Source organism: Manis pentadactyla, chromosome 7 (genome assembly GCF_030020395.1).
Source record: "Manis pentadactyla isolate mManPen7 chromosome 7, mManPen7.hap1, whole genome shotgun sequence".
Taxonomy (NCBI): Eukaryota; Metazoa; Chordata; class Mammalia; order Pholidota; family Manidae; genus Manis; species Manis pentadactyla.
Window position 1 is genome coordinate 53,156,552 of NC_080025.1, and position 25,290 is coordinate 53,181,841.

The 25,290-nt window shown below is 37.2% G+C and overlaps 1 protein-coding gene across 4 annotated transcripts in view; it reads right to left on the bottom strand.

Moving 5' to 3' along the window:
- RALA (RAS like proto-oncogene A) overlaps positions 1-25,290 on the bottom strand; it is a 55,406-nt gene that overhangs the window by 17,179 nt on the left and 12,937 nt on the right. Inside the window, exons 2-3 of one of the 4 annotated variants that reach the window (XR_008998450.1) lie at positions 16,205-16,332; positions 12,036-12,122 (exon numbers count right to left, since the gene is read on the bottom strand). The exons of 2 other annotated variants lie outside the window; for them this stretch is intronic. Coding sequence is in view for 1 of the 2 variants with exons in the window: in XM_057504391.1 (XP_057360374.1) it covers positions 16,205-16,332 (128 nt within the window). In the remaining variant the exon portion in view is untranslated. The remainder of the gene's footprint in view (positions 1-12,035; positions 12,123-16,204; positions 16,333-25,290) is intronic. One more of the 4 variants, XM_057504391.1, reaches the window with a different exon arrangement.

Genomic DNA, 25,290 nt, shown 5'->3' on the forward strand with positions numbered 1-25,290 from the left:
GGCAGGAGGGTCATGGATGGCATCTTTGAGGAGCTAGCATCTAAGCTGAGGCTGATTTTTATGAAGGAACCAGGCAGCTAAAAGGGAAGGGCACTCCAGACAATGAGTGCAGAGACCTAAAATGGGACAGGACTGGGCATGGTCTAGGGGCCAGATGAAGGCCGGAATGGATGGGGCCTTGGGAGTAACAGGAGCTGTGAGGTAGGAGGGGCCAAATCCCACAAAGCCTTGAAAGCCAAGGAAAGGTGTCTGAGTCCAATTATAATTGTAATGGGAAGCCTCTAAGTTTTTAAGCAGATAGTGACATAATTTCATTTAGGTTTTTAAAGAGGTGACCATGGCTGGTATGTGGAGAAGGGATGGCAGAGGTGCAGGAGTGGAGAGCACAGGAGGTTTATCCCACAGTCCATGGGAGAGGACAGAGGCTTGGGCTACGGCTGCAGTATTAATGCTAATGATCCTAGTTCCCCATTATGGCTACAGCTGGAACTACCACCATCTGCACTGGGGGCAGCAGCCCTCTCCTGAGCATTCACTAAGTACCAGGCTCTCTTCTCAGCACCTTACACATATTAGCTGAGCTGGCACCACATTTCATGTGTGAATAAAACTATGACGTGTGTACTATTTTAACTTCATTTAAGAGATGAGGAATCTGGAGCACAGAAATCGACTTGTGGACGCTGAGCCAGGACTCAACCTGAGGCAGCTAGGCTCTCTACCTGGGATACTTTTGGAGAAACAGCTGACAGGACTTGATGACTGACTGGATGGAGGAAAACAGGAGTAATTTCTAAACATTTGAATGTGTGGTGTTATCACTACCTAAAATGGAGAAAGATGGGAAGGAATAGGTCTGGGCAAGAAACACTAAGCTTTGCTTGTGTATAAGATACCTAATTGGAGTTGTTGAAAGCAAATGGATGTTTGTGGATAAAGTGAAGGTTTCTCTGGCCAGGATTCTCATCTGGCCCTGGATAGCTAGCTCACTACACGTGTGAAGGGCTGCACAGCTGCAGGAGAGCAGAGACTGAGACACTTGCAGGGGCAGAGAGGCCCAGAGGCAGAGACCAGCTTGCTGCATGCAGACTCACTCTGACTAGACGGAACTCTATTGACTGACCTGCCACTGTAGGAATAAAGTTGGGTATAAACCCTTTCATCCCAAGAACGTTCCACTGTCATTCCTTTGCTCTCACTGAATCCATAGTGAACTTGCCCAGGGCTGAAACCCATTAGCAAGATGATGTTGTAGTTTGGAGGTCAGGAGTAAGGGTAGAAACACTGAGACAACAATTTGAATGTTGGTTTACAGATGTATTTAAAGTCACAAAATGGAATGAGCTCACTTCAGATGATAAGAGGGAAATGGGTGAGAGAGGCAGCCGAGGACAGATCCCTGGGATAAGGCAATAGTTGGTTCAGGAGGAGTGGCCACTCCTGAGGAAATCCAGTTACTACACGGACAGCTGGGTAACTGTCAAATCCTGCTGAGCGACTGAGATGAGATCTGAAAAGGTAAGAGATTTTCAGAGAACTGATTACTAGAGTTGGTAAGATACAGACTGCTAGTGCTTGGCAAGAGTCATTTCCCCAGTGACGTAGGAACCACTGCCTGTCTGGGGTGGGCTGAGGAGAAAACAGGAGGTGCAGAAATAGACTTTTACTCTGAAGACAATGTAGAAATGGGGCCATAGTTGGATGAGGTTTTTTGTTTACTTGCTTTTTAATTATTATTAAGGGATATTTATATGATAACCATCTAAAAAAGGCAGGAATTAATGATGCAGCAGAGAGGGTGCCTCTAGGAGCTAGCCTGTAGGGGTGGACCAGAGGAGTGGAGATGGGAAGCCCTGGGTGGGGCATCTCTTTGTAATAGGAGGTAAGGTAAAGCAAGGAACTGGGATATAGATGCAGGCTGCAGACAGATCTGATTATTTATTTAACTGCATCTGTAGTTCCTCAATGAAATACGATCCAACACAGGAGGGAGTGGAACTCAAAAGCAAGCCAGTCCAGAGAGATCCTGGAACAGAATATACAGAAACAGATCCAAAAACATATTATAGTATATAATAAAGGTGGCATTTCAAATGGAGGGGAGAAGGAAGCATGAGGAAAATTCCATGAATGGTACTGGGACAAACGGTAAGCCACTGGGAAAAACATAAAGCTGGGTCCCTTCTCCTCATACCGATACAAACTGAAGTGGATCATATTTAAGTGACAAAATGAAATCACAAAAGCACCAAGGAAAAAACCCACCAAAGAAATTGTTTAATAATCTTAGAATGAGAAAGGCAGAAAGCACTATATAAAACTCAATCACAGAATAACTGATAAATTTTACCACTCAGAACAGTTCCTACATGGCAACATCTTCTATAAGCCAAGTAAAAAGATAAGGATAAAACTGAGGAAAATATTTGCAATTCATTTCAAAGATAAGAGATACTTTCCCTATATAAAAAGTTACTATAAATAAAATCAACAACTATAGAAAAATGGGAAAAAATATGAATAGTCACAAAAAAGGAAATATACACACAAAAAAGATGGCTCTAACATGCTCAACTTTGCTGATAAGAAAAATAAAAACAAAATTGTAATGGGACACTTGTTTTCTGATAATAGAGTGATAATATGTCTGCAAAAATCAGCAAACTATAGTCCCCTGGGTCTGCTTTTTGAATGGCCTATGAGCTAAGAATGGTTGTAAACAAAACCAAACCAAATGAAGAAGAATACGCGACAGAAAATGTATTAGGCCCACAAATAAAAAATGTTTACTTTCGGCCCTTTACAGAAAAAGTTTGTTGATCTCCGGTGAAGAGAAATAGGCACATCCATCTATTGCACTGGAGATATAAATTGGATACATGGAATAATATGCAATCATAAAAATACAGGAGCTCTTTACCCATTGCTATGCAGGAGCTCAAACATACTGCAAAAGTGAAAAAAAGCTAAGGAACAGTGTATCCTGTATACTATGAATTGCACAAAAACATGAAAAAAGGATTATTTAGGAATTGACATGTTTATACATTTGGAAGGATATAAAAAATGGTAGCACAGGGTTGCCTGTGAGGAAGGAAACTGCTGGTGCAAAGAGGTGGGTATAGAGGCTTTTTTTGCTATATTACATTTTGTGCACTTTGATTTTTTGTATTATATGAACATATAACCTACTTTAAACTATTTTAAAAATAAAATCAAATTAGTCATAAAATAAACCAATATTGTACACCTGTTTACTTCTTGCATTCACTTGGCTAAAGTGGAATTAACTACCTTCTTGGCATCTTAATACAAACTACGATTGGAGAAATGACTCAGAATTTTAATTAAAATATGACTTCTCCGTGTATGCATGCATTTGTGTTTTCCTCCTTCAAGTAACAGCATAGGGATCCTTGAATTTCAAATTGTGTGATCTGGTATCGGAATTATTTTCTACTTTTTATTGTTCAGTTTTAAAAAAGTGATCTGCTGGAATAATACTATAGGATCTATTTGGTAATGGGTGGGTTTCAAGTTTTCAACCTTACCATTTTTCTCTGCTTCATCCAGAAACTAGATACCTACACCACACTTATAATGTTAATTTAAATTATCAATTACCTGATTTTTCTTCCCCCTTCCCTCCATTAGCAAATACACTGAGTGCCTACTTTATGTAAGGCACTGTTCTAGGTACCTGGGATATGGAATCAAATTCCACAAGCCTAGGTCCCTGCCCCCGTATGTTTAGTTAACAAGTACCCAACCTGTATTAGTGGCCTGTTGCTACTATAACAAATTACCACAAACTTATAGTGGCTTAAAAACAACACAAATATATTGTCTTACAGTTCTGGTTTCCAGAAATCCAAAATGAGTCTTAAGGGGCTAAAATCAAGGTGTCAGCAGGGTAGATTCCTTCTGGAGGTTCTAGGGGAGAATCTGTTCCTTGCTTTTCCCACTTCTTGGGAGACTGGCTTTCCTTGGTCCTTAGTCACATCACTACAATCTCTGCTTCTGTGGTCAGACTGCCTTCTCCTCTACTGAGTGAGAACTCCCTCTCCACCTCCTTCTTACAGGGATACTGGTGATTACCCACTTAATCTAGAGTAATCATTCCATTTCATGAAACTTAATTACATCACACCTGCTAAGTCCCTTCTGCTATAGAAGGAAACATTGACAGATTCCAGGGATCAGGACATGGGTATCCTGTCACACACAGAATGGGTCAAGGTGTTTCAGACCATAAATTTCAATCCAAACTCTAAACTCTGTATTTTAAACCAACAAACAATCAATCTAGTTCTCCATTACTTAACAAGGAATACTCCACCAAGTAAGTTATGAAACACTCCCTGCCCACCAAAAACAAAAAATCCAAATGATCTTTGTATTTCCAGAGTTCACTACCATCTTCTTCAGACTTTCTTAATAAAGACACTTATTAAGCTTTAGTCTAACAAAAATATTAGCTGGTAAAAATTCTTAAGAGAGATTGTTAATAAAGGTTAAATATAGCATTCCCCTTCTTTCCAACCATTTAAAGAACAGGTATCACCCAATGCTATTTAATGTTCCAGAGCACAGAGAAAGCTTCCAAATTCCTTTTACTAAGCTACCTTATTAACACAGACATGAAGTCCTAAAGAAGCTAAAAGAAAGGTAGATCGACCTACTATGTGAATATGGCACAAAAATTCTAAATAAAAATGTTACCAGATATAATTAGGCATACTAAAAGAACAAACCAAAGTGACTGAGTGGGATTCAACCAGACATGCAAGACACGTGGACTGACTTTAGGAAGTCAATATAATTCCTCATATTAACAGATAAGAAAAATCACATGATTATTTCTATAGCATCTGGAATGGTATTTGAAAAAATTCAAAGTCCACTGCTTATAAAAGCCCTTAATAAAATAGAAGTTTGTTGGTATTGACTTAATACAGAAACTGGTGACCTTAAAACCAAAACCATAAAAATATCAATCACCATGACTAATGATAAAATAAAAGCATTTCCATTAATATCAGGATTAAGGAAAGAATGCCCACAATCATCACTCTTTTTTAGCATTGTTCTGGTAGTAACTGACATCACAAAGAGATATAGGAGGCAAATGATCATTATTAACTGATAATACAATTTCATACCTAGGCCCAACTGAAAAATTGCTCTAAGTAAAAGATTTCAAAGGGTAAATGGTTATATAATCAATGTATTATATAAAAAATATATTTCCTTTTGAATAACCAGTTAGAAAGAAGGGGCCAAAGCTATTCAATGGGGGAAATGACAGTCTTTGCAACTAATGATCCTGGAACAAATTACATAAACCTTCAGAAGAAAAGAGCCTCTACTTACTCCTAACGCTATACACAAAAATGAACCTCGGATTATAGACTCAACTGTAAAACTAAAAGTTTTCAGAAGAAAACAGGGAGGAAAATACCTTTCAGACCTTGAGGTAGGAAAAAACTTTTTAGAGAAGATGCAGAAAACATGAGCTACAAAAGAGAAAAGAAAAATTGGACTTCATCAAAACTAAAAACCTCTACTCATCAAAAAAGATTGTTAAGAATATGAAATGGCAAGTCACAGGCTGGGAGAAAATACTCACAATACATATGTCTGTTGAAGGACTTGTATTCAGAATATATAAGTAATTCCAAGAAATTAAAAATATAAGCAACCTAAAACAAAAAACTGGGCATAAAAGTTGAACTTTACCAACACCCCATAAAAAGACACTTTATAAAAGATATTTGGCATGGGGGGAAAAAAGATATTTGGCAAAAAGTTCACAAAAAGTTGCTCAACAATCACAGGGAAACTCAAATTAAAGTGGCAACAATTTTCTATTTCATGCCCACTAAAGAGCTAAAATTAAAATGTCACCATTGAATGTAGGCAAGGATGTTGATCAGACCTCTCATGCATTGCTGATGGGAATGTAAAAATGGTATACTGATTTTGAAAAATGGCGATTTCTCAAAAAGCTAAACATACACATACCTTAGGACTCAGAGTTCTACCCTAAGCATTTACCCAAGGGAAATGAGAACATATGTTCACAAAAAGACTTACACACAAACATTCAAAGGAGTTTTATTCCCAATAGCCAAAACCTGGGAACAGCCCGAAAGTCTATTAAAAAAAGAAAAAGAATATATAATAGAAGGGAAAACTCAATTTACAACGTCACTCACAGAAAGTATATAACGAAGAATAAATTTAACACAAACTGTTTAAGAGATACATGAAGACAATTTAATAATGACATTTAGGTAACTTTATAAAGAGTGCTTGAATAAATAAGGATATATCTTATTCTTGATATAAGATCATACAGTGGTAAAGGCACAAAAGCCCGATAATAAATAAGACAATTTTTAATATATAGAAATTTCTTCATAATAAAAAAAAAATGCCATTGAGTCAAAAGACAAAGGACCAGATTTAGCTTCTGACCTATCTCCAAGAGTTCTCTTCACCCTGAAATTTGTGAAAATAATTTCTGATGTTGCACACTGGCTTTAACTTTCATTAAAGACAAGTTGATTTACATACAATAAAATCAGTCTTATTTTAATGAGTTTTGAAAAATGTATAGTCATGTAACCTTCACCACAATCAAGATACAGAACATTTGTTACCCCAAAGTTTCCTCTTACTCTTTTGCAATCTCCTCTCACCATCCATCCCTTGACAGCCACTGCTCTGATTTCAGTTCCTATCCATTATTTTGCCTTTTCCAGAATGTTATTATATAAATGGGATCATATTGTAACTCTGTGCCTGGTTTCTTTCACGTTGCTAAGGCTTCTGAGATATATGCATATTGTCACATGTAACAGTATTGCAAGCCCTTTTATTGTTTTGTTTACTGTTGCATTGTATTCCATTATCTGGAAACTAGCACAATTTGTTTATAATTCATTTATTTGGATTGTTTCTACTTAAAAATTTTTATGAAGTACACACATTATGTACAGATCTCTGTATACACATTTTCCATTCTCTTAGGTAAATACCTAGGATGGGATGGCTACATTACAATGGCTGTTCCTGTCTACACTTCCACTAGCAGTGTATGAGATTTCCAGTTGCTCTACATCCTGGTAATGTTAGTCTTTTACTTTTTTTTTTTTTGCTCAGGGAGAGACCTCCCCAGACCCAGCTGCCCAGCAACACTATGTTGTAATTCCCTGATATTAGGTGATGTAGAGCAAATTTTTAATGCTTATTTGCTGTCTGTGTATCTTCTTTGGTGAGGTGTCTGTTCATATATTTACCCGTTTTTAATGGGGATTTTTGTTTTAGATTTCTTTTTTATATTTTGAATATAAATCCTTTAATTTTATGTTTTGCAAATATTTTCTCCTAGTTTGTGGCTTGTGCTTTGTTTCTCTGAACAAGACCTTTCACAGAGCAGAATATTTTAATTTTATAAAGTTCATGTTACTATTGTTTTTTTTAAATTTTGGTATCATTAATCTACAATTACATGAGGAACATTGTTTACTAGACTCCCTCCATCACCAAGTTTCCCCCACAAACCCCATTACAGTCATTGTCCATCAGCATAGTAAGATGCTGTAGAATCACTTGTCTTCTGTGTTGCACAGCCCTCCCCGTGCCCTTCCCTCACATTATACACGCTAATCGTAATGCCCCCCTTTCCCCCCCATCCCTCCCTTCCCACCCATCATCCCCAGTCCCTTTCCCTTTGGTAACTGTTAGTCCATTCTTGGGTTCTGTGATTCTGCTGCTGTTTTGTTCCTTCAGTTTTTTCTTTGTTCTTATACTCCACATGAGAGATATCATTTGGTACTTGTCTTTCTCCGCCTGACTTATTTCACTGAGCATAATACCCTCTAGTTCCATCCATGTTGTTGCAAATGGTAGGATTTGTTTTCTTCTCATGGCTAAATAATATTCCACTGTGTATATGTACCACATCTTCTTTATCCATTCATCTACTGATGGACACTTAGGCTGCTTCCATTTCTTGGCTGTTGTAAATAGTGCTGGGATAAACATAAGGGTGCATATGTCTTTTTGAGACTGGGAAACTGCATTATTTGGATAAATTCCTAGGAGTGGGATTCCTGGGTCAAATGGTATTTCTATTTTGAGCTTTTTGAGGAACCTCCATACCGCTTTCCACAATGGTTGAACTAACATTACCACCAACAGTGTAGGAGGGTTCCCCTTTCTCCACATCTTCGCCAGCGTTTGTTGTTCCTTGTCTTTTGGATGTTGGCCATACTAACTGGTGTGAGGTGAAGTCTCACTGTGGTTTTAATTTGCATTTCTCTGATGATTAGCGATGTGGAGCATCATATGTGTCTGTTTGCCATCTGAATTTCTTCTTTGGAGAACTGTCTGTTCAGATCCTCTGCCCATTTTTTAATTGGATTATTTGCTTTTTGTTTGTTGAGGTGCGTGAGCTCTTTATATACTTTGGATGTCAATCCTTTTTCGGATCTGTCATTTATGAATATATTCTCCCATACTGTAGGATACCTTTTTGTTCTAATTGTGGTGTCCTTTGCTGTACAGAAGTTTTTTAGCTTGACATAGTCCCACTTGTTCATTTTTGCTTTTGTTTCCCTTGCCCACGGAGATATGTTCATGAAGAAGTTGCTCATGTTTATGTCCAAGAGATTTTTGCCTATGTGTTTTTGTAAGGGTTTTATGGTTTCATGACTTACATTCAGGTCTATGATCCATTTCGAATTTACTTTTGTGTATGGGGTTAGACAATGATCCAGTTTCATTCTCTCGCATGTAGCAGTCCAGTTTTACCAACACCAGCTGTTGAAGAGGCTGTCATTTCCCCATTGTATGTCCATGGCTCCTTTATCATATATTAATTGACCATATATGTTTGGGTTAATATCTGGACTCTCTATTCTGTTCCACTGGTCTGTGGGTCTAGGGAGCTTTTTAAAAATGAATTTACCTAGGACCCATGCATTAAGATCCTAATTCATGAGCTAGGATGGGGACAGTACACACATGTGTATGCATACATAGTTAAAAGGCATTTAATTTTAATTTGCACCTATTAAGAACCATCATTGTATAGCTATAAAGTTGAACCATACGAAATTGCCAATGTGAGATTTTTTTAAACATACAAAACAATTTCATATGATTTATTTAATAGAAGGATTAAAAGGATTAAAAGCAGCTAACATTTTCTGAACATACTACTTTGTACCAGGTGCTAAGTTCTTTATGCCTACTGTTGAGAGTTTTATAACACTAGGCAAGAGGTGGATAAAAGTATATCTAGACTTTGTATGAAGAGATGAGGGAGACACAGAGGCAGTTGAGAAAGATGAGCTGAATCAGGGATGATGCCACAGAGCAAATATTGTTATGTTTGAGATACGGACCACTGGGATTATAGATGGATTGATGGAGGCTGGAAAAGAGACCAGAGAACACTAATTTAAAACAAGTCCCACAGCTAGCAACTGTCTACACAGTCATGGAAGGGACAATCCTCCTCAGTCATTTCCAACATGTCCAACAGCAAGAATACAGACTAGCATGCATGTCCTAGTACTCTTAGTGAGAGAGAAGGCAGAGGATGGAGAAGAGAGCTAGCAAGAGAGTGCCCTCTATTTAAGGGGTTTACTGGGTACAGCCATGGCTCATCAGGAATGGTCAGGAATCACTGGCTGGGCAGCAGGCATGCACAAGTAAACCTCCAATCTCTTCAAACTCTATCACTAAAAGCCAATCACACATTTAGAATTAAAACACTAAACACATGCACCTAAATTCAAATTAGTAGTCAGAAGTAAGCTTGTTGTATCTCATTATCATTTAAGGCTTACAGGCTTCTACTAATCTAGAGGACCATTTGATGGTCAGAGAGTCAACATCTGGAAATCCAGGCCTCCCAGAAAAGAAGGATCCCTGGGGACCTCATCCAGCAGAATATCCTTCAGTATAAGTCTATGCCTTCTAATTTTACAAGTGGTATGATTTTAACAAGTTATTTTCATTTTTACCTAAAAGCTTCACTGCAGCATGTTTCTTAAGTCAAGTAAATATAGTGCAACTGAAGAACCACAGAAGGAAGTCTTAAAACAATCCAATCCTTTCATGTTTCACATGAGGAAATAAGGGCTCTAGATGGGTCAAGTCACTTGCAAGAAATTCCACAGAACATTGTGGTATTGTTGAAACTGCCCCGGGACAGTATGATCCAGCAGAATCTATTTATCTGTTGTAGTACAGTTACTTCAGATGTGTTCTCAAAATGTGTACTCAAAATGATTTTTGAAGCCAATATCCCTTACCCTCATTCTTTTGCTTTATCCCCAAATCCGGGGTTTAGTTCAAGGGATAAGCAGAGTTTGTTTTACTGAGTAACTGGTACCCACTTACAGGCTTCTACATTTATCCACTGAGTTTAACCACATTCAGGGTTGAGTTTAACTTCCTGAGGGACTGCTTCAGTGTTATCTAGCAGTTTCATGTTATGCCAGGTGTTCAAAACCATGGTCTTGGTTACAGTGACAGGTGCTAAGTGAAGACAAAGAGACTTGTTACAACAGACTCTCTAACAACAAAGAATTCTGGTTGCTGGATAATTGGCTGCTGCTTGTAAATCGCCTTTTTTTCCTTTCTGGTTCTTGCTGTCATCAGGAATCAGTAGTGCCCTACAGAGAATCATAACTAAACCTGCTTGATAAACCTTGACTGTAAAGGTTTAAAAGAAAGAGAAGTAACATATTAAAGCTCTTACATGCTATTTTAGAAGATTTCACACTGAGAAATGGCAAGCATGAATAGAGGAAGCCTGTATTTGCTGAATTCCAGCAGACTAAAGTCTTAGGTTTAAATACAGCTGTCTAAACTTCAGTTGAGAGGATGCAACTAGAATGTACAAGGAAGGCATGGGAACAAATTTAAGATATCAGAATAGGAATTTGACCCAGCTGCCCCATAAAACTATATACTAACACACCAAAGGGACTGATACAAAGTCACTTATTTTTTTTTTATTGAAGTATTGTTGATATACACTCTTAGATTGGTTTCAAGTATATGACACAATGGTTCAACAGTTACCCATATTATTAAATCCTCACCCCCACTAGTGAAGTTACCATCTGTCAACATAGGAAATGTTGCAGAATCATTGGCTATATTCTCCATGCTTACTACTATCCATGTGACCAACTTATATTATGATTGAGCACTTTTGTGCCCCTTTATCCCCCTCACCCTCCCTCTACCCACCCCAACCCCTCCCCCATGGTAACCACTAGTCACTTCTTAGTGTCTATGAGTCTAGTGTTATTTTGTTCATTTTGTTTTACAAAGTCATTTGTTATTAATATTGCCTACCTTTTTATCTAAGTGCAACCTATCCAATAAAAAGTGAAATTAGTTTGACATGGCCTTCCTAATATTCTTCAAAGACTCCATGCTGCCCTTAGGTTAAAATCTAAATTTCATAGTACTGTTTCCTTATATTCCCTGCCCCTGATCATTTCCTTTTTTACTCTTCTCCCCTTAAACCTTGTATACCTTGATCCTGATGCATTTTTCAATTTCTGCTAATGAAATATGTGTGGACAATTTGGAGGAAGTATGGGTTAAACAATAACAAGTGGATTTGTAGATAGTTGAGCAATGGTACCAAGGAAGGTTAAAGGCCCTGTAGGGACTGGTATGACATCATGACTTAAAAAAACAAGTAAGAGGGTCAACATCAAATCTAAAACATTCAAAGTGGATACAATCTTTCTCAGCAATGCAGACAAAGTGTTGTCGTGGACGATGGTGTCATTGGTCAAACTGTTGATATTCTAAGAATAAATTTCCATCTGAATATGTCAAGTGTTTTTGACAACTCTGTGGTCATAGTTATATGACTGGTGGGAGCCATACACTCTTGGACTTTTTGTCACTGCCAGGGTTTTCTACAAATAGATGTCTAGTCTGTTTTTCATTGTTTTCCATCCTCATTCAAAATGTGAAAGAAAAGTAGGTACCTGAGCTAATTGAGCACTGTGCAGACTCCTTTCTTGCTTGTTGGATCCCAAACTGATCTCAGAGAAGAGCCCTCTACTATTGAGATGCTGTCAAAGAACAAACAAAAGCCGATCACTCTAGAGACTGCTTGAAGGCTGTCAAGCATGTGGAGTGCTTTGCACCTATGCAGAAAACCTAACATAAACGTGTTTGACAAAGCAGCACCGGCTGCCCTATAAGCCAGAACCAGGAGAAGAGCTGTAGTGGTGTGCTGCTAAGAATAGAGCACTTTCTGCACAGCTGGTGTCAGCATCATACTAAAAACAATGCTTAAATCAAAGTAACAATTAAAAATTAAAATTTGTCTTTTCAATAATGACAAATGCTCTGCACCCACCTACACCTCCCTACATGCACCTGTGTGAGACAAGGCCCACACAGGTATGGTCCTCTTTCCCCTCCCAGTACTAGTTAATTCTGAGTAATTGTGTGTTGTCAGAAAAGTAATCAGTACTGGTTTTTGTTCTGTGGTTTCAGAAAATTTTTTTTGTTTATAAAAGCAAGGCATGCTTATGAGAAGTTTCTAACATACTACTATTTCAGGTTGCTGAAGCTGCTCCCTGGTTCCACTCTGGAGAGTAACTGGGGACATCTTAGTGGTATTTTCTTTTCTTCTGTTTTTGGCAGGGGTGATAGAGTGTGTGTGTTCAGTTTGTTTTTATTTAGTCTTTTAAAAAACAATCTATTAACCGGTGGGCAGCCCTTAATGGGGAAGAGGACAGATTGATTCCACATTCCACTTCCTGGATCTAGTTTAGAAAACATGCTTCCCACCTGGTGCCCTTAGGCAGGCGTGTTGGAACCTCATTTGTAACTTACTCCTGTTTGAAAGTCTCCTTTTCTCTCCACCCCTGAGTAGGCCCAGTACTGGATGAAACTCATAAAAGTGGGTGGGACTGATGGGCCTTCATCTTTTCCAGGATCTGTATGTGACTACAACTTCCAAGGAAATTTGTTTGCCATTTGCTGTTTTCTTAAAAGTTAATTTCTAACTTCTTTTTCTGATAAATGAAGAAACGTATTGCACCTTTTAACATACATCAAATGAATTGATTTCATAATTTAAAAATTTCTTTCCCTGTCAAAAAAAAGAGGAAAGGATAAGCCACAGACTGGAAGAAATTTTTTTTTAAATTTAAAACTAAAATTCCTGAGGCAAAGACAAAGAAAGGCAGACTCTGGCTTGCTGGCGGGATCTCTCGGATACTTATTATAGTCACAGATGGAATGAACTGTTTAAAGCTGCCATCAAAGAATTCAAACAGAGAAAGGGGGTACGAGAGACTGAGTTGATTAAATTTAAACTCCTTACTCTACAATTAGACATTTTAGCTACTTCTAAGAGGACAAATTTAGTGCATATTTGATATCCCATTAAATCAATGGTGAAAGAAGTTCTTGACCCATACAACTTGACCAAAACATTTTCAATTAAAACATTTTGCCTAATAAGGTGTGAATGTGTATGTAAAGGTAAAGCAAGTTGTTTAAGCAGAGCCTCTGTGGGTGAGGCACTCGCAGCCTCTGACTGCTCTCCAGCCTGAGCAGCTGGTTCCTTGGTGGCTTCAGAGCATTCTGGAGAGACTCCCACCACCAGCGCTTCTCACCATGTTAATTACTGGGAGCTTTTCAACAGCAAAGAGCTTTTTTTTCAGTTCAATAGTCCCAGCATCTAGCACAGCAGCTAGCAAATAACCAGTACATATATACACACCTGGGAAAAAAAATTAAACTCTAGAAAATGACTTCAGAGACATTCTCTCAAGCAGCACAGGAACCCCAGTCAAGAAATGCTGACTGAGAGAAAGGGAAAGGAGAGCCAGCGAAGGAGACAGCCTGACTGCTCCCACATCTGATAATGCTATGTTGTATTACCTGGAATTACAATGCATTATGCATTATGGACAACTTAAACACTGGTCTCCAAAGCAAAATTAGCTTTTACAAGACTAATGTTCAAAAAAGCCCCTGAAAACAAGAAAAGGGAACACTCAGAGATAATTCTGGTAAGTTGAGCTGATACTTCAGGCAGTTTTCTTAGTAAATTAGTACAACCATGTCAATGTTATATAACATCAGATTAGAAAGAAATTCAATCTTCTAAAAATAAGGTCATTCACTAAAAATCACTATAGCAAGTGGCAAATCTCTGCAAACTTTTTTTATTTCTTACCTTACTTATGTGTTATTAGGTTTAGGAGTTTGAGGGGCATAGATGTTCTATGATCTTATATCCAGTCTAATAGGTTTATGTAAGGTAAGTTTACTGTTACTGAACTATTTTTGCAAATTAACCGAGAATGTGAATATCCCAGTCTGTGGACCTTCAATACACAAGCCTCATCAGGTTCTATTAAAATGCTAAAATAAATGTTTCAAACTTCACAGCTACAGTTCTGCTTTTGCTGAACTTGAATGTGAATTGTTAGTAAGAACTGGTAATTATTTTTTTTAAAAAAAGGCCATCATGATCATGGTTATCCATATAGAATTAGTGACAAGGGTATTACTATAACATTTTTGGTAACAATAAAAAAGAAAGGATTATATTACGAATAGCCATAAAATGTAATTATAAAACATTAAAAAACAACAGAACTGAATAAGACTTAAAAAAGTTCACAAAATATTGAAAGCAGCTTATGAATAGTTTATGTATGAACTTTTAAAACAGATGTTACTAGTATATACAGGAAAAACATCAGATAGCAAAATAAAATTTCAGTATGAGTAATCGAAACTGGGGGACATGAAAAATGATTAATTTTCAGGGCTTTTTGTTTGTCCACATTCCAGTTTTCTACTGTGTTACTTTTGTAATCAGACAAAAAGAACTTAGTAAAAAAGAAAAAAATATTTTAAACAATGTTTGTGTTTGGGATTTAATATAATAAAAATTTGCAAATAGCTGCTGTGGGCAACTATGAAGACACTGGTCACACACAAAGCTGGAGGTACACAAAGTAATGCACAGAATATTGTAGAAATGCAAGTGTGTCTGTGGTAGCCTCCAGGATGGCTCCCCAAAATCCCCATGTCCTGCTGTTCACACCCTCATGCAGTGTCTTTCTACATTGCACCAGCATTGCTCTGTGTGACCAATGGAATACAGCAAAAGTGAAGGCAGGTCACATCCAGGATTAGGTTATAAAAGACTAAAATTCCTGCACTGGGCATTCTCTCTCATTACTTGGTACAGGGAAACCATGCTGTAAGTAGTTACACAGAGAAGCCCATGTGGCAAAGACTGAAGCCTCCTGTCAACAACCATGTGAGGCATATAGGAAGCTGCCCCTCAAGACTCAGATGACAGTGGTCCTGGCTGACACCTTGATTGCAGCCTCATGAGAGATTCTAAGTCAGAACCTTACAGCTAAGCTGTTCCCGATTCCTGACCCAAAGAAACTGGGATAATAAATGTTAGCTGATTTAAGCCACTAAGATTGGGGTAATTTGTAACACAGCAATAGGTGACTATAGTTAGCTTACAACTTTGGAGATTAGAGTCTTTCCAAAAACCCACCTTAGAAAAAGCACCAAGGCTGTAACTCATTTTCCTCTAAATTCAAGGTTCTGATTTCCTCTCTGAGTCAAATCACAGAAGACATTTGAGTATCTTTCTCAAAATGTTCAGTTCCCTACATTTGCCTTTTACTTCTTCCCCTCTCCCACTCATATTTCATCTCATCTCTTTCAGTTACTATAAATCTAGGGTCAGCAAACTCCTTCTGTAAAGAGTCAGACAGTAAATATTTTGGGCTTCTCTGTAGCAACTATTCAAGTCTACCCTTATTGTTTGAAAGCAGTCATAAATAATATCTAAATAAATGGGCATGGCTTTATTTATAAAACGTCATTTCAAAAACAGGCAGTAAACTGAACTTGGCTCCAGAGCTGTGGTTTGCCAACCCCTGCTATAAATGGAAACTGATCAAGATCCTAGTAAGATCAATGCTTCCAACTCAGGCAGTGGATCCCATTCCCTCTAGCTGACTATACAGATACTGCTCCAGGAAAGCCCCTGCCCCCTACCATGCATCAATTTGTCCCTCTATTGGAGGCAAACATGTTATTTCTCCTATTTTAAAAAACAAGACACTCTCAACCTGTTTCCACTTTTCCAACTCACTGTGTCTAATTTTGCTCCTTTCCACCTCTCCCAGGCCTCTTCTTTCCAGGCTTTTGGTAAGATCATCAATGATCTTCACATCGCTAAATCCAGTCATCAATCCCTTCATGATCTTGCTCAGTGTATATCTATATGGGATGACAATGAAATTTATACCCACAAATGTTACCTTTCCCCTCAACACCAGATTCATATTCAACGGCCTCCTCAACATCTTCAATTGGTTGTCTAAGAAGTACTCCAAACTTAACTCCTACTCTCCCTTACCTAACCCTGCCTCTCTTTCAGCTTTCCACTTATCAGTAAATGGCAACCCCAACCTTTGAGCTGCTCAGGTCAAAAACCCTTGCAGTCATTCTTGACTCCTCTTTCACAGCCCACATCTGATCTGCTGGCAAATTTGAAAGCTCTACCCTCAAAATATATCCACTCCTGAGAAGACTTCCCATGTTATTCTGAATAAAAGCCTTTCAAAGGTCTGTAAGGTTCTAAATTATCTTGCCATTCCTTTCATTACAAGGTAAACACACGGGGCACTCCCTCACACCCTTTAGGGCTCACTCCCCTCTGTAGAATAGTAGGATTCATGGGGCAGTGAATTTTTCTTTGTCTACTGTTATATCTCCATTACCTCAGCTAGGAGGTCCTTGAGAAATATTCACTGAATGAATAAGTAAACTGTGAAAAGAGACAAAATACTTTCTAAATTGATGGAAAACTTATTGACAAAACAAATTGTGCAACTTTTTTCTCATATCCCACTTACATGAGTTTTTTAAACATAATCGAAGTCCCTAATAACTGATAGCAGAAAGACTAGAATATGAGTCAATGGACATAGCTTCTGCCATATACTAGCTGCTAAAGACTTCAGTTTTTCTGATACTTATCCCTAACCAGTATGGTTTTCATATCTGTAAAATGAGATTCAACCAGGTACCTTGGGCCCCTTTAAAATATACAACCTTCCAAAATTTTGCATATGACTTCAGACACTTACATGATGACAGATGCTTCCCAAACCCACAGGGGTCTAACCACAGCCTCTATAAAAGGTGTGTTGATAGGGAAGTACAAGTCTGACTTCCTGGAAAAAGTGTCATGCTAATCCTACCAGCTGATAAACTGGTGACACAGAGGTGAAACAAACACTCATTTAAGGGTTTAAAATGTCCAAGGCTTTACTACAGATATTGAAAACGTTATCTTCCAGTCTTCAGCAATAACACTGGAAGGTAGCTAAGAATTTCCTTTGTTTAGGTTTTTGTAACGGTTCGTGTAAATGAGCCCCCCAAAGTCAGGTAACATGTCCAAGGTCACACAGCTAATAAAAGGCTGAAGCTAGAATTCAAATACAGATCTATGAAATTCCAAACCTACACTATTTCTAACGTACCATTGTGGATAAAATGAAAATTACTGTGGCCAGGATTCTCACCCGGCCCTGGTTGGCTAGCTCACTACACATGTGTGGGCAATACATTACTATTGACTCTATATAAAGAGCTCCGCCCAGTGCTCTCGGCAACACGGTGGCATGGCTGCAAGGTTGCAGGAGAGCAGAGCAGGGGCTGGAGTGGTGACAGCGCCAAGGACAGAGACTGGGATGGCTGTGCGGGCAGAGAGGCCCACAGGCAGAGATGGGCTTGCTGCAGGCAGACTCTCTCGGAGTGAACGAGATTTTAGTGACTGACCTGCCACCATGGAAATAAAGTTGGGTATAACCCTTCCACCCCAAGGACGTTTTACTGTCATTTCTTTGGTCACATTGAATTCATAGTGAACTTGCCCGGGGCTGAAACCCATTGGCAAGACTACCATATAACAAAAGTTTTAGTTACAAGGACGTAAGGTATCTGGGAAAGTCACAGACACTGAAGGAATTTTTTGATCAGAGAGACAACTAGGTGAACTCTAGTAGATTACAAAGATCATCTTCATAGCTCAGAAGTCACTATGAAGGACAGTTCCAGAATTCACAGAATAAGCCCCTAAGGGTAGAGGCTAAGTAGTTTTCCAACTAGAAAGAAGCTGCCATTAATCTAATAGGAATATACTCAGTTATATTTCTTAATACAAACTAATATGTATTTCTACTTATTTTTAAAGAAAAGGAAGTTATTTGTGGTGAAATGTCTACAATGATACAACATATTGTAATATTTATCAAAATGACCCTATATGGAAGGCATCAGATGCAAAAAAACAACTCAAAAGTTTGTAAAAGGAGTTCCGCATCTTCAGTACTATTACAACCAGCCGAGTGAGACATGAGCAGAGTCCATGTACTGTCAATGTTTTTTTCTATTTGGATGTTCACAGGCCAACTCAAACTCAAACTGATTATGTTCCTTCCCCTATATTCCCCATCCCAATGAACAGTGTTATCACCCACTCAACTCAGGTACTCACACCACAAACTGGTTATTCTTGATGCCTCTCCTCAACCTTCCACATGCAATTAATCACTTCAGTCCTCTACCTTCTACACCTGCTTAGTGTTTCGTACCCAGCTGCTTCTCTCAATCTGCCTGATTCAATTTAGGACATTATCACATCAGCCTGGGTTATTCTAAGGGCCATATTATCCCAGTTTGATAGTTTGACCTCTTCTAAAACATTCTCTAGAAGAGTGTTCTTGAGAGCAGGCTTTATGCACCCCAGGATGAATATAAAATGAGTCACTAGAGTACAGGAAAATATTAGAAAGTATACTTTCATGTGTTTCTATACTTGAAAAATGAGAAAAATGAGAAAGCAAGCGAGCTTGCCTAACAGCCAACATGCTGACTCAAACTAGCAGAGACATAGCACACGTGGAGTGGAGAGATTCTAAGAGAAGGGCAGGTGTTCTGAGGAGTGGAGAGTACTTTCAATTTACTTTCAGTATTTCAGAGTGTTCAACTTACTTTCAGGATATTAAAGTGTATTTTGGTTTACATGATCCAGGTAGGCAGATTCAGAAGTATTTGTTTTACCTGAAACACCCTGGCCAGATAGGCAATTTAATAAAATTTGTGAAGAGAAACCATGAATTGAAGAGATTCATTTAAGTGCTGGTGAGCAACAAGACAATGGCAGAGCTTTAACTCATTTTCACTTCTGGATTAAGCTCTTCATCAGCCTCACAGAAGAAAACAACAACTAAGTCATCAGATCTGAGAAGCTGCAGGCCCAATCAAAACGGAGGACAGTAATATGGACTTACATATCTAATTCTGTATCAGTTATGGGTTTGGGTCTAGCTGCTAATGACAGAAAACCCCAAATAACAGCTAAATAATATAAATTAATTCCTGTGATGATATATATGCAGAGATGGGAGATCCAGGGCTGATACCATGGCTCCAAAATTATCTAGCAAGCCAGAGCATGCTTTCAGTCTTTTAGGGGAAAGCTGTCTTCCTGGTGCAACATGGATTTCCAGCCACTCTAAGTTTAAGGTATGTAATCCCCACTTTAAGAGCCCTTCCTGGAAACTTCACAAATTATTTCGACTTGATCTCCACGGCCAGAAATTAGCAGGCCAGTTAATATAAGGGAGATTAGGATAAGTAGTCTTTATTGTAGGCAGTTGCATACCCTGCCATATCTGGGAGGTTTTTACAAAAAAGGGGAACACGAAGACCAGCTACCTCCAACGTATATTATAAATGATACATCTCACTGCAGTTCCTTAAGATGTTTCCCAGGAATTAGCCACAGTATCAAATAGAAAAAGGTCTGAAAACTGAACTTTTTCCAAGTAAGTCTGGTGCAAACTGGTATAAGGCAAAACCTGAACTGGATAGACAAGAGACTTACTTGTATTATTCATTTATCCCACTTACTGTGAACAGTTATACATTTTGCTGCAGAGGTGTTATTATTTGATTACAGGGTATTACAGTAAATTATGTAATATTTAGTACATGCATAAAATTATCTTTCTTAAATTCTAAGAATTATTAATCCTAAAACACGTCAGTTTTAGATAAATGATTATGGAAACTCAGTATAAAACAATTCAAATTATTAAGGCATTTAAAACCTAATATCCCAAACAAGAAAACCTCCACTTTTTTTTAGTCATCTTTAAATTAATGCAAAACTGAATCAAAACTTCATATAATTTCTCTAACTTAATGATAAATTCAGAAACATCTATTAAGCCTTCTTATTTAATAGTAGAATCTACATTATCTATGATTAATACTTGCTCTTCCTGTCATGGTAAAAATGGCTAACACAATGCACAGAAAACAAAAGGCAAAATTAAAATGCATTTCTAACAACAATACAGCTGAAAAACATACAGGTTTGAGGTATAACAAGAACAAGACTCTTAAGTAGATGAAAGTACAAATGTTTCTAACATGTCAGCAGCTAGATTACTTTCTAGATTTTAGCATAACATAATGTGTAACGACTGTTTTTTATTCACTAAAAACGAAGTGGTACCAGAGAAGATATCTTCAAAAGTAAATTACTTCTTTCATAAAACAATGTGCTACATGGAAAAATGATGTAAATATACTACTGACTGAGCTATTTCAATGAATAAAAGAATTCTAACGTAAGCACACAGAAGTAGCACCACATTTGGAATTTATTCTCTGCATAATTCACAGCTGTCATAACAAAACTGAAACCAAGAATGCACAAGATGTTATATAATTGATAATGACAATAGTAATAATAATAATATATAAAAATAAGACCTTCAAAATAGAGAAGAGGGATCATATCCCCACTCATTTTGTGACACCAACATAATCTTTAATGAAAACCTGAAAAGAAAGAAAAAGTACAGGCCAATCTCTCATGAACACAGATGTAAAAACAGTAAAATATTAGCAGACCAAACCCTATGATATATATGAAAAAAAAACCACATCTGAATTTATTCAATGATTACAAGGTTTTATACATTCACAAATCAATGTAATTAATTCACAGAAAGGGATCCTCTGATCATCTTGACACATGCAAAAAAAATGCAACTGATAACAATTTAACACTCACTAGATAAATGATACCAAAAAAAAAAAAATTTAACTCACACATGAGAAAATGTCCTTAGCAAACTAGAAACAGAAGGAAATCTCTATAAACTGATAAATAATGTTACAAAAACTTTACAAGTGAAATAGTAAATGTTTCCCCCATGAGATGAGGGATAAAACAAGAATGTTCACTCTCATCACTTCCAGTCAACAATGTCCTGGAGATTCTAGTCAACGCAAAAAGGCAAGAGTCAGAAATAAAAGGTAAAAGACTGGAAGTAGCAAAATTTAGTTTATTCATAGGGAACATTCCAAAAGTTATCAAATTATCAATATTAATAAGTAATTTAGCAAAATTCTGAAAGTATGGTCCTAACCTGTAACATTATATTTCTATATATAAAAAGTAACTATAAGGTCAAGGACCTAAATATAAGACCTAAAACAATAATGTCTTAGAAGAAAACATAGGACGAGAGCTTCACAACACTGGGTTTGGCAATGATTTCTTGGATCTGACACCAAAAGCACAGGTAACAAAAGAAAAAAAAAACAGACAAACTGGACTTCATGAAAATTAGAAATTTTTGTGCATCAAAGGATGCTATCAAAAGAGTAAAAAGGCAACCCACAAAATGGAAAAAATATTTGCAAATCATGTATCTATAAGGGATTAATATCCAGGATATACAGAGGGCTATATATATATAGCTATATATACACACACATATAGGATGTATATTTATATATATATAACTTATATGTAAATAACTTCTATAACTTAACAACAAAAAACCAAACAGCCTGTTTTGAAAAAGAGCAAAAGACTCGAACAGACATTTCTCCAGAGAAGAAAAACAAATGGCCATGAAGCACAGGAAAAGATGCTCAACATCACTAAGTGTTAGGGAAATGTACAACAAAACTATAATGAAATACCACCTCACATCTATTAGGAGGGCCACTATCAAAAAAAAAAACACCAGAAAACAAGTGTTGGCAAGGATGTGGAGAGATTGGAACCATTGTGCAATGCTGGTGGGAATGTAAAATGGTTTACCTATGGAAAACAGTATGGAGGTTCCTTGAAAAATTAGAAACAGAAACACCACAGAATCTGGGTATTTACCCAAAAGAATTGAAAGCAGAATCTTGAAGAGATATTTGTACACCCAGGTTCGTAATAGCATTATTCTCAGTAGCTAAAGTACGGAAACAACCCAAGTGTCCATAAATGGATGTACGGATCAACAAAATGTGATATACACACACAATGGAGTATCATTCAGTCTAAAAAAGGAAGACATTCTGGTATATGCTACAGAATGGATGAACCTCAACATTATGCTAAGTGAAGTAAGCTAGTCATGAAAGTATAAATACTGTATGATTATATTTCTATGAAGTACTCAGAGTAATCAAATCATATAGAAAGTCTAATGGTGGTTACTAGGGCCTAAAGGTAGGGGAGAATACGGAGTTATTATTTAATGAGTACAGAATTTCAGTTTTACAAGATAAAAAATAGTTATGGGGATGAATGGAGGGATGGCTGTATAACAATGTGAATATATGTAATACCACTAAATCGTACACTTAAAAATGGTTAAGATAGAGAATGTTTCATGTATTTTACCACTAGAAAAGGTGGAAATAGTAATTACACAGAATTAGAAAATGAAAATAAAAATTTAACAAAAAATATATATGACTGTATTAGTTATCAATTGCTGCATAACAAATTACCTCAAAACTTAGTGGTCTAAAATAACAGGTGTTTATTATTTTACAGTTTGAGCTGCTTAGGTAGGTGGTTGTAGCTCAGGGACTCTCGTGAGGTTGCAGTCAAGATGCTGTTGGACTGCAATCATCTGAAGGCTTACAGAGTTGTGGATCTGCTTCCAAGATGGCTCACTCAGGTGGCTGTGGTGGCAGAAAGCTGAGAGTACCTATCCATCTTGGCCTGTCCACTGGGATGCTTGAATGTCCTCTTAACAGGACAGTTGGCTTTCTCCAAATGAGTGATTCAAGAGAGCATGACTGAAGTCCCAATGTCTTTTATGACCTAGTCTTGGAAGTCACACAATGGCATTTGACCAGCCCTATTCAATGTGAAACGTAACCATGTACAAGGGTGTGAATACCAACAGACAAAGATCTTTGGTGAGCATGTTGGAGCAGAGCAACCACAAAGAGTTTTACATGTAAAACTGTAACACATTCCTGAGAAAACTTAAAGACGACCTAAATAACGTTCTAAGTTGGTTTATGAACTGGAACACTCATTATTATAAAAATGTCAATCCTCCCCAAATTTATCTATAGATTCAATGAAATCCCAACAAAAAGCCCAGCAGGCTTTTTTTGTGGAAATTGATTATGTTTTTTAATTTGTTCAGAAATCCTACCACCCAGAATCATCCAAGACAACTCTGAAGAACAGCATCAAAGTACACAGGGATTGGCAAACTAGTCTGCCTGGGCTTTTTTTCTGTAATAAGTTTGTTTTATTTACACTTAATGGTACATATTTGTTTTTAATGTTGAAACAATCTCAAATTATAGAAAAGTTTTATGCACAACACAAAAAAGCTTTTTTCTCTGAGCAATTTGAGAGTATGTTGCTGACATGATGCTTTGTCTTATCTGAACACTTCTCTGTTTACTTCCACAATAAAGAAGGACAATCTCCTACAAACCATAATACAGCCATTACCACTGGGAAATATATATCAACACATGACTTCTATAGAATACTCAGTCCTACCCTGAGGTTAGGATCTGCCCTGGGTTAGGATCATGTGTTGCATTTAGTTGTTGCATCTCTTTGGTCTCCTTCGTTCTGGAACAATTCCTCATACTTTGACTTTCATGAAGTTGACAGTTTTGAAGATTACTGTTCAATTATTCAAGAGTGTCTCTTAATTAAGTTATGTCTGAAGATTAGATCAAATGATGCAACTTCAGCAGGAGCAACACAAAAGTGATGCTGTTTCTTCTGTGTGCATTATAAAAAATACTTATTTTTTTTACAGCAGTTTTAGGTTTACAGCAAAATGCCTTTTTTTGTAAATAAAGTTTTATTAGGATATAGCCACTCATTTGTTTATATATCATCTGTGGCTGTTTTCTATTTACAACTGCTTTGTTTATGTATCGTCTGCGGGGGCTTTCTATTTACAACTGCTGGGGTAGGTGGCTGTAACTGACCATCTGGCCTGCACAGCCTTCATTTAATAATTGGCCTTTTAAGAAAACGTTTGCTGACTTCTATTCTATTGGCTATCAAAACTTAATATAAAGCTACAGTAATTAAGACAATGTGGTATTAGTGTATGGATAGACCAGGAGTTGGCGGCAAGCTTTTACTGTTTCTTATAAATGTAAATGTGTAAAATGTGCCCACTTGAAAAGATAATTTCACCTGAACACCAACTTGCAAATTAATTTCTAACCTGTTTAAATCTATAGTTTCACTGGATTTTGAAAACATTACAGATACACACACAAAAAAAGGGAACACGTTTTGATGAGTTTGTAAGAACTTGAGTGACATCAGGTAAAATGGAAATTAGCAAAGCAAATTTCATTGAAAGAATCTATAATTGTTGGATAAAATTTAAAACTGGAGCCTATTATTAAGGAAACACAACCAATTACATCATTCTCCTATTTCGTCCTGTACATCTTTATGAGATAATCTATTTCAACTGCGACAGCCATTAAAACAAATATAGAACAGACTGAACCAAAACACCAAGCCTCTCAATCGCCATGTCATAGTGTTAACTTCCACTAGAACAAATACTCCATGTGAGCGGGGATTTTTGTATATAGTGTGGTCTGCTGTATCCCCTGTGTTTGGAGGAGGATCTAAATAATAATTATTTTTTATTTAATTTTTTCCAGCTTTATTGAGGTATAACTGACACACAGAAAGTGTATATATTTAAGGTGTATATGATGATTTAATACACAGATTTGTTGTATAAATGAACCAAGACTTCCAAAAGTTATAGTAAAGCATTCAACTACTCTGCTTTCACACGTTTTAGTACATAAAATATTTCTATACTATTAAGAATAAAATTTTAAATAGCT